This window comes from Blastomyces gilchristii, assembly GCF_000003855.2.
Source record: "Blastomyces gilchristii SLH14081 genomic scaffold supercont1.2, whole genome shotgun sequence".
In the NCBI taxonomy this organism is placed as follows: Eukaryota; Fungi; Ascomycota; class Eurotiomycetes; order Onygenales; family Ajellomycetaceae; genus Blastomyces; species Blastomyces gilchristii.
The window spans coordinates 3,500,503-3,511,820 of record NW_003101681.1 but is presented as its reverse complement, the minus strand read 5'-3'; the positions used below and the strand labels follow the sequence as shown (position 1 = coordinate 3,511,820).

The 11,318-nt window shown below is 30.1% G+C and overlaps 1 protein-coding gene across 1 annotated transcript; it reads right to left on the bottom strand.

Annotated features, from left to right (window-relative positions):
- Nucleotides 1-6,146: 6,146 nt before the first annotated feature.
- BDBG_01257 (uncharacterized protein) lies at nucleotides 6,147-7,091 on the bottom strand (the record flags this gene model as incomplete). Its single annotated transcript, XM_002628303.2, has 2 exons — nucleotides 6,147-6,180; nucleotides 6,316-7,091. 2 exons carry the CDS (start codon nucleotides 7,089-7,091, stop codon nucleotides 6,147-6,149), a joined length of 810 nt encoding a protein of 269 aa, XP_002628349.2.
- Between the last annotated feature and the right edge of the window lie 4,227 nt (nucleotides 7,092-11,318).

Below are 11,318 nucleotides of genomic sequence, written 5' to 3'. Positions count from 1 at the left end.
ATTCAACATTGGATCATAATTCATCAGTGAATGTGGATCTGTCAACATGTGAAGATTCTATACAAATCAAAACATCAGTATCTGTGACCATGCAACATGATCAGGAAAACATGATCAGATACTGCTGGAGAAAAGAGGGTCAGAGGTGTACAAGAAGATGAAGAAGATGTATCATTCATGATAGTACATTCTGGTGATTGTTAGAAGATAAACAAGTTCTGATCATGTTTCACAATGTGTTACACTTACTGCTAATGAACTGCCCAGTATAAGCACTATGAGAATGCTTGTTGTGAGAACAGAGAATCATCATCAGAAACATGTATAATATGATAGATAAACAGATAGAAAGAGTTGAACAGAAGAAGAAGTAGAAATCTTGAATAAGATAATAACATTCAATGATAATAATGATGAAGATAATGATTGAAGAATGAGAAAAGTTAGTGAATAAGTAATGTAATATAGTGAAAGTTTCTTTGTGAAAGCATATGTGAGACACTAGCTGAATCAGAAATAGATCACATAATTGTGAAATGCTAGTAGCAAGCTAATCTGCATAAACCTAGAGCATATAACATGGTCATGTGAGCGTGACTGAATCTGGTGAGAGAGAATGTGGTTTGAAAGAATGTATAACTGTTGAATAATAACACAGCCACTTCTGAACTTGCTTATGAGTGTAAAGGGGCCATAGCAGCCACTAATTAATTTAGTGTATGATATTACAATATATAAGAAGCCGGTGTACACCTGTAATTGTACACTGGCTGAAGCAATCTTTGAATCACAAGATGATAGTGTATTATAAAATGAAAGTGATTTAAGAACTCAGATCATTGTATCTATCATTCAGTAAGTTTATAAGTAGTTGTAAAGTATTTAAGATTCTTATGATCTGTGATTATCTCAAATTTGAAGATACTTTGAAGTTCAGAGTCTCATTCTTCTAAACAGTGTATGATTATAAGAAGTTTCTTATCATAGATCTTATAATTGCATTCAGTGAGACTCAGTTTCTTAGACATGAAAATATATAGTTGTAGAATATCTTTATTATCATATTACAATATCACTTCTTCTGTTATATAGTCAGAGAAATCAGTCTTAACAACTGTCTCACAATCAGAATTGAATATTATCAGTAAAGAGATATTAATAAATATCTTCTTCATCTGTGTAAATGTAGCTTCAGTATTCACTGATCATTGAAATACTGAGTCTTTCTTAGTAAGTTCTGTAAGTGATCTTGTAATATCTGAGAAGATTCATATAAATTACTGATAGAAGTTAGTGAATTCAATGAAGCTTTATATATCTTTCACAGTATATAAAGCTTCTTATTCAAGAATAGCAGACATCTTCTTAGAATTCATTTAAATTCTCTTATCAGCTTCTATAATAAAATCTAAGTATTTAGTACTTTTAACTTTGAAATCACACTAATTGATATTAATTGATAGTTCTGCTTCTTATAGTTATTGTAATACTCTTTGCATATGCTCTTGATACTCTTTTCTGAATTCATTGATAAAGATGAGAATATTATCTAGATAAGCAGATGCAAACTTATTAAGAAAATCTTGAAGTGCTCAGTTAATATACTTCTGAAATGTACTGAGAATGTTAGTCAGTTCAAAGAGTATAACATTTCATTCAAAGAGGTTATAATATGTTCAGAATGCTGTAAGTCATTCATCTTCTTCACTGATAAGAATCTTATGAAACACAGTAATGATATCTAGCTTTATAAATCATTGAGCTCATCTGATTCATACTAGGGTTTCATTGATGAGAGATAAGAGATATCAATCTTTCTTTGTCAATCTGTTCCAGATCTCAGTAGTTTATATAGAATCAGAGTTCTTCACCTGACTTCTTTGTAAAGAGAATAGAAGCTGCAGTGAAAGAGTTGTTAACATGTATAAATCTCTTATCTAACAGATTATTGAGTGTCTTCTGAAGAAGAAGAAGTTCATCTTGAGACATATTATAAAGAGAATCTTATAGTGACTCAGAGTTCTTATCATTCTTCTTTTCTAACTTGATACTATGATTCACTTCTGAGCCTTGTAAAGAAGATATATTCATAATATTATCTTGTCAGAAGACATCTAGATATTCATGATATTATTGAGAGAGTTTTATATGAGAATCTATTATTATAGTACAGGATAACTTTTCTAGAGCTTTCTTGATATTGATCAGACTGATGAAATAGATTGATACATGATTCTGCTATCAGTGACTTTGTCAGTGATTTTGATGACTTCTTTTTCAGAGCATTTTATAAGTGTTGACAGAGAGCTGTGTCATTTTCATAGTCTTGTGAATATCATCTTCATGAATTCTATCATTATTAGAGAATATTAAACCCCTGTTTTAAGCATTCAATAAGATGTCTTATTCAGATAGTCAGACAAGTTCTAACATTAGATTATAATCAAGATTATCAACTTCATATATATACATGTCTTCATACTAATGTTCTTCAATATCTATGTTTAGTTTCATCATGTAATGCGTGCAAACATCTTTTAAATTATTGAATTCTGTAAGAAGTTGGGATTTTGATAAGAGAATACACTGAAGATTATGACATCTTATGACTAAAGATTTTATCATTGTATAGTGGCATAGACTGCTGTCTAGCATGACTTTTATATTATATATATTATTAATTACAGTAGATACAAGAATTGCATTCATTGTCATTTTCTCTTCAAATTGTTGTCATTCAATCTCTTCAAGCTTCTGTTTATAAATTTGAATAGAAGCTAATCTTTTTCCTGTTTCACTGAAATATTCTTGTAGTTATCTTCTGAATCTTTCTTCACTGCAATATGATTGATGAGAACAGACACTGATTCATTTTTTGAATAAGAAGACACTGATCTTTCTCTTGATTGAGAAGATATATAGATTAATCAACAGTTGAAAGCAATGTGTTCTGATCAGTTACAGTTAATGTATACTTCATATTGACATTGATCAGTGACTTCTTTGAGAGTGATCTCAGGAACTTAGAAGCCTGTTTGAACAGTGAAAACTCTTGCTTATGTGTAGATATTTGAGTCTACTCAATTCATAGCATCTGCATCATTATTATTCTTCAGTGCAGGTGTGTGAGTGACTGAGTTATTTCTTAGTATAGATGTGTGAGTGTAATATCTTCTATCACTGTTCTGTATACTCTTGAGCTTGATAAGACAGTTATTCAATGTCTGAAGCTATGTGTAGAAACCTTCATAAGTCTAGTCTTTGTCTACACTTACAAGAGTCTGTAAGAGTTTGAAAGTTAATGTCTTCTTGAGCATGCTAATCTTCATTCAATTCTCTCAAGATTGATCACCTGCTTTTGAAATCTTGATATCAAAGTCAGGAATGAATGTTGTAAGAGAAGTGTTTCTCTGTTAAGCACTTTATAATCAATGTAACACTTTCTGTTGCATGGTAGTATCTTAGAACAGAATATCAAGATGTTTGATAATATTGTCAAGTGTTTGCAACACTGATTCACATGCTTTTATTCATGAATAAAACTTCTGTTTCACATAATCTTTCAATCATTCATTGATATATCAATCTTGATTAGTTAATGAATTGATGATATCTTCATTCACACTCAGTTTTGTGAGTATTTCCATTCTTCATGATGAGTAGAGAGTGAGATTAAAAGTATTGAAATATGTAGAAGCATCTAAGCATTCTTTCAGTGCTTTTATATTCAATTCTGTAAATGCTAGAATTGCATGAATTTCTTGTTGAATTAATTATTGAATTTCCTTGTATTAAAGTTGTTGAGTTGCATGCATATCAGCTATCTGTTACTGTTATAATTTCAACATTGCTCAGAGTCACTATGATATTATATCTATGCTTGCACTTAAGAGTCTCTCATATTAGTGTTAGACATGATTATATCATTTATCAGATGTGTGATATCTGTGAAATCTGAAGAAGTGTAATTGTATGAATATCTCATACATCTGAATGTCAGAACTCTCAGGTCTTTTACTGATATTCTCTTATAAAATTCTATTGCAGAGTCAGAGTGACTGGTGAGCAAGCTTCTATCTGAGAACTCAGTGTCTGTGTAACTGTTTCTCTTTCTTACATGTTATTACATGTTTGAATATCTCTCAATGAATAATCATTTCTAATGAGGAGACAATGAATGTTTTTCTAGTATAAGAAGCCTATGCTGAATAGATTAGTATGATATTAATAGATCTTATATAATAAAGAGAAAAATGTTAGAGAAGAAAAAGAAAGAGAAAGTGTGAGAATCAGTAATTGAAGTGAATATTTATACATGTATGTGGTAATATACACAGTGAAGCTTCGGAGCAGAAGAATCTATACATGTTTATAACAGCTGAGAATTGATGATTGAGAATGGCTGAGAATCAGAGCATACATGTTCGAGAATAAAGTGGTTGGAATCTGTGAAGTGTAATGAAATAGTCTATATCATTGATCAGGCGCAGCCCGCTACAAAGAGTAATATACTTATTCAGCTATTTCTGCTGTTAATTGAGCTGATACTCATACTTATTTAACTCACTTTCTCACTGAGTTAGCTGAGACTTCAGCTACTTCAACTCTTTAATTATATCTAATACAGCAGCTTTATCAAGAGAGATATGACTCTGATAATTAAACTTAACACTGCTTAAAGCTATTAACTCTCTTTCTTTTATATACTTTAAAATCTCTGTATAGAAAATCAGTAGTTAATAATTAATAATATTCATTTATTCTATAACAGAAACTGAGTTAAGACTTATCTTAGTGTTATTATAATATCTGATAGATACTTTTATAAGAATACTCTCTATCTTAACATAGTTGTATAGTGTAACTTAATTTATAATATTATTATATTATTTATTTACATTCTATCAGATTTTTATAATTATAACAGTATGTTTCTCTACTGTTATCTACAAGTAGATATACTTAATATCAGATCTTTCAGCAGATTTATAGAAAGTTTATTTCTCAGTAAACTTATTCAGCTCAGCAGAGCAGAGTATCTGATAGAAGTTACTTTTATTAACTTATTCATTCTGCTTCATTGCAGTGTGTAATAAATATGTATAGAGTAAATCTATTACAAACTGAACAGATTATCAGCTACAGTATTACAATAAGATAGATAAGTTAATTAGATTAATCATCAGTTAACTGAACTTTATTATTTATAACTCAGATTAATTATCAGTACTATATCTTCTCAAAGATAGAAAGAATATAGAGAAGCTAATCAGACTGCTTATCAGTTAACTGAACTTTATTATTTACAACTCAGATTAAATATTAGTATTATAACTTTAATAACACAGTAAAATCTAAGAGAACTGAGAATTTTATTCTTAAATAGATATACTATTAAATTGCAGTATATATTATCTATAGTGTATACTAATTATGTATTATATATGTAAAAAGATAAACCTTGTCTTATTCTTCTAATCTAAAGATGAGCGAGCATCTCTCTATATATATATATATATAAATATTTGTTTATTGTGATTGACTTTACAGAAGAAAGAAGTGAAAGTCTCAGAATGAAGAAAATAGAAGTCTTAGAAAGAAAGAGATAGAAGCTTCAGAAAGAAAGAGATAGAACTCTTAGAAAGAAAGAGATAGAAGCTTCAGAAAGATATAAAAGCTCTAAGAAGTAATAAGTAAATATACTTTCAGATAGAGAAATAAGAATAAAGTAGAAGAAGAAAGAATTAGAAGCTCTGAGAAGTAGTAAGAGTGAATACTACACAGATCCTCTTTATTATTCAGAACTTCTGAAACAGGTAGTTTGAGAAGACTAAAGCACAGAGTAGAAGTCTTTATATAAGCTTGTAAAGCAGTAAGACAGTGAGTGTTATAAGACATATTGAAAAAAGAGTTGATTAATATATATAAATTTAATAATTAAGGTAAGAAAGAGGCATATTTCAATAATAATTAATTGAAAAAGATGCATATTGAATGATAATTGAATAATTCTAGAGAAACATAAATATTTTGATTTTTTTGCAGTGTTTTGCTACTAATTTTCAATGAGAGCTGGGAAAATTCTGTTTTCAAAAGTAATATGTTCACCACAATACTACAAAAACATTTTACAAGTGTGACATTGTTCATATCACTTCATCCCTTTCATCTGTCTTCTGTCTGCATTTATTATACTCAATTATCTAGCCAATCTGACATTATTTCAAGATGCACACTCATAGCATTGTTTTACATTACCCAAGCACTCACGCTAACAAGGGGTTTCAAAGTCAGTCATCCAGCCAACTGACAAACCTCGCAACAACCCTACCAACGGCGCCATCAATCCACGCCGTGATATCTCCTTTTTCTCCTCTGCCCTCAAATTCAGCCTTATCCTCGCGCCCAATCTCTATCTCAGGGCCAAAAAGGACGCCTTCTCGCAGCCTTGACGTCATTGGGTCGAAATATCTGGACATGTCTAATTGCTCCTCCCCGTCGTCCTCCAAGGGTGTATCCAATGCCGCATCGGAGGCATCGCAACCTGAGCTTAAGCTATCAATAAGTTGATCACCCTGTTGACAACCCTTACTTTCAACTGGTCTCCCGGTTCCGGCCACGTCCTGCTGGCCCTCGATCTCAATCTCTTCATGCCCATTAACACCATAACTTGCCAGTTCGTCCCATCCACCACGTTCAAAGGAATGGTCGGAATTTGGATTGGCATCGACATGCACGTATCCATCAATGCCCCTCCTTCTCCCTCTCCACACTATGTCCATAGTATTCTGCGGTAAAGAAACACATATGTGGAAGAACCTCTTGATTCCCGCGAATCGCGTATACCGTCTGATTCGATGGATAATGTAAATGGCATATAGGAGTATTAGAAATGTCGGGATCAAGTTTGACAGGATGATGGACAATGACACTGGTGTTTGAGATGCGGCTATTGAAGCACTTGGATCTGATTTCGGCTGATTACTATCAGATGAAAGTAACTCAGGAGGTTCTGTGTGAGAGGGGGGAGAGGTAGCGAATGAAGGTGATTTAGAAAGGGAGAGGAAGGAAGGCCTTGATGGCGCCGGCATTGTTTCTATTGTGTAGGGTTTCATGCGAGATCTCTCCAAGTTTTGATGCAATGCGCAGTTGACTGGGTTTGTAGAGAGTATGATTGGATGAGTGTGGAAATGTGAGAAAGCTAAACATTATACATTGAATTTATCATAAACATGAGAATAAGAAGTATTGATAGTCTACACTTATTGATTCTGTAGCAGAATGTGAATGTGTGTGTTACAGAAAGAGTCAGAAAGTGAATGCATCAGAATACACAGGTGCTCAAGATTTCATATTTCAGGGCGAATTAAGAGAAGTTGAAAAAGTTTACAGTGTAGATCACTGTGGCCTATGCTTTCTCAAAAGTATAAGTGCTGTGATATTCTTTGAATATAATAATATCACTAAGAGTGGCAAAATAAAAAATATGAAGAGCATTACTATTTCTAAAGCAATTGTTTCAGCTGACTGAAAGAAATAAGCACACAAGTGAAAGAAAAAGATGATAGAGTTTGTGTGAAGTAATAAAATTGAAGAAATAGATTTGAAAGAACTATATGGCATATTTCAGAGGTGTTGTTGACAATAAATGAGACCTTGTGTATAGCACTCAATGCTCGGATGCAGTGTGCTAAGCTTCTGTAGTGTGGCGGGCTGCGCCCGATTATAAGACTATTCCGATTACACTCCATAGATTCCTGCCGGAAGCCCCGATTCTCGGTTGCTGATTCTCGGCTGAAGAACTCATGGAGTTTCTATTCTTCCATCATGAAGCTTTATCTCATACATGTATAAATATCTGCTCTAATTATCAATTCTCATACTTTCTCTTTTTGTTTTTCTTCTCAAATATTTTTCACTTTTATTATATAAGATCTATATATTATACTGATCTATTTAGTATAGGCCTCTTATACTTGAAAAACAATTATCATCTTCTCATTAGAAATAATTATCTATTAAAAAGATATGTAAATATGTAATAATATATAAGAAATAAGAAAATAAACAATCACAGACTAGTTAAGTAAATACTGAGTTTCTACTAGATAAATAGAAGCTTGCTTATCAGTCACTCTAACTCTGTAATAAGATCTTATGAAGATAATATCAGTAAAAGATCTGAGAGTTCTGATATATTAGATATATATAATATTTATGTAATAATACTTCTTTCAATTCTGAAGAACTCTTAAATACAGATATTATACATTTAATAAATAATATAGCTATATCTATTAATAATACAGAAGAACTCTTGAATATGAGTATAAATATAGTATTACAGTGACTCTGAGTAATATTGAAATTATAATAATAATAGACAGCTTATATATATACAAATTAACAATGTTAATATAAGAAAAGTTAATAGTTAACTTAACAAGAAACTTCTATACAGACAATCTCAATATTAACTGAATTAAATATAAATATACAAGTGTTAAAAAATATCTAGATATTTCTATATATTTTAACACTTCTAATCTCACTCTCTATTTATTATAAAAATTGAGCATGTCTGTGAAACTAAGTGTAAATGAAGATATTATCAGTTTATTAACTAATTAAGATTAGACTGACCATGTGACCGTGTCTGAAACCAGAATCAGAATATTAAATAATCGTATTATCAATTCAACTGATCTCATTACACAGTTTTAACATTAGATAGTAGTCTTATACTGTTTCAGTGAGACTTACTATCTACTCTTATCACATTTTTCAAATAAGATCATGATTTTCACTTCTCAATTTAAATTATTTTTATCACTTTAAATGACTTTAAATCTCATTTAAGTATTATCAAAAAGCATTACTTTTTAAAAAATTAAAAATAGTCTAAAAAAAACCTTAAAATGTCTAAAAATAGTGACTTTACACAAAGAATATAACTAAATGAAATTAAATGAGATCACTTTCTTAATTTTTCTAAGTCATGATTTCAATTTAAGATCTGATATATAGTCACTTTGCATGATTTTTTAATAATTAGTCTTAGTGAGGTTTATAGGAAGAAATGTATAAAATCAGACCAAATGAGATCAAACGTGAAATTCATAGTCCCGGCGGCCACTCTAATTAAGATTGATATGTCAATGATCAATTGAAAGATACTATAAAATAGAAGTTTCATTTATAAATAAAGACATGTGAATCAGTGTTATATATATCTGATAATATTATTAGATATCTTGATATTCTGTTCAGAGACACTGCTATATAGCAGAAGATATTAGATTGATTACAGAGTATTTAATAGAGAAATACTTCTCTCACAACATTCATCTCTGACTTTAATATTAAGATTCTAAAAGTAGATAATAAATTTTAAGAGAATTAAATAAAGATTAGCTTGCTTAAGAAGACACTAACTTTTAAACTTCTATAAGTTATTATAAGTATAGATAAAGACCAGACTTATGAAGACTTCTGTATACAACTTCAGACATTGAATAATCATCTTATTAAGCTTAAGAGTATACAGATTAATAGTAGAAGATGATACACTTATACATCTATATCAAAGAATAACACAGATATCATAAATTGAGTGAACTTAAGTATCTATATATAAGCAAGAGTCTCTGCTGTCTGAACAGGCTTCTGAGTCTCTGAAATCACTTCTAAAGAAGCTGTTCATCAACATTGATGAGAAATGTGCATCAACTGTAATTAATCAGAATATATTACTTTTAACTGCTAATCAACCTATATGTCTTCTCATTCTAAGAAATAATCAGCACCTGTCCATGTCAATTACATTGTATTAAAGAAAGATTCACAAGATAACTATAAGAATTCTCTGATAAAGTAGGAAAAAGATTAGCTGCTGTTCAAACTTATAAGCAGAAGCTTAAAGAGGTTGAATAACAATGATTTAAAGATAAAATGATAATGAATGTGATTCTTATATCTAGTGTGACAAATACCATGTATAATATAAAAGTCATGATAGACAGCAGTCTATACTACTATACAATGATTAAATCTTCAGTCATAAGATATCATAATCTTCAGTATATTCTGTTTTTAAAACACTGACTCCTTGCAGAATTTGATAACTTGAAAGATGTTTACACTCATTACATGATAAAACTAAACATAGATATTGAAGAATATTAATGAGAAGATACTTATATATATGAAGTTAATAATCTTAACTATAATCTTATACTAGAACTCATCTGACTATCTGAACAAGGTATTTTATTAAACACTTGAAACAGAAGTTTAATACTCTCTAACAATGATATAATTCATGAAGATAATATTCACAAGACTATGAATCTGACACAGATCTCTGTCAACAATTGTAAAATACTCTGAAAAAGAAGTTACTGATAAGATTACTGATAAGATCACTGATAGTAGAATTATATAACAATCTACTTTATCAGTCTGATCAATATTAAAAAAGCTCTAGAAATGTTATTCTATATTATAATAACAGACTCTCATACAAAACTCTCTTAATAATATTATGAATATCTAGATATCTTCTGACAAGATAATGTTACAAATCTACTTCTCTTATAAGACTGAGATATAGATCACAGTATTAAGTTAGAAAAGAAGAATGATAAGAAATCTGAATTATCTTGAGACGCTCTTTATAATATATTCTGAGATGAACTTCTTCTTCTTCAAAAGACACTCAATAATCTGTTAAATAAAGAATTTATATATATTAGTAACTCTCTCACTCCAGCTTCTATTCTCTTTATAAAGAAATCAGATAAGAGACTGCAATTCTGTGTAAACTATTAAGAACTGAACAGATTAAGAAAGAAAGACTGCTATTTCTTATTTCTTATCAATGAAACTCTAACTCATATTGAAGAAGCTCAATAGTTTATAAAGCTAGATGTTATCACTGCTTTTCATATGATTTATATCATCAAAGAAGATGAGTGACTTACAGTATTTTAAACACAATATAATATCTTTAAATGAGTAGTCACATCTTTTGAATTGACTAATACTCTTAATACATTTCAGAAGTATATTAACTAAGCACTCTGAGATTTTCTTAATGAGTTTTTATCTACTTATCTTGATAATATTCTCATATTTACTGATGAGTTGAGAAAAGAATATCCAGAGCATGTACAAAGAGTACTATAATAACTACAAGAAGAAGAACTACTGATAGACATAGACAAGTGTAACTTTAAAGTTAAGAGTATAAAATATCTAGATTTTATCATAGAAGCTGATAAGAGAATTCAAATGAATTCTGAAAAGATCTCTGCTAT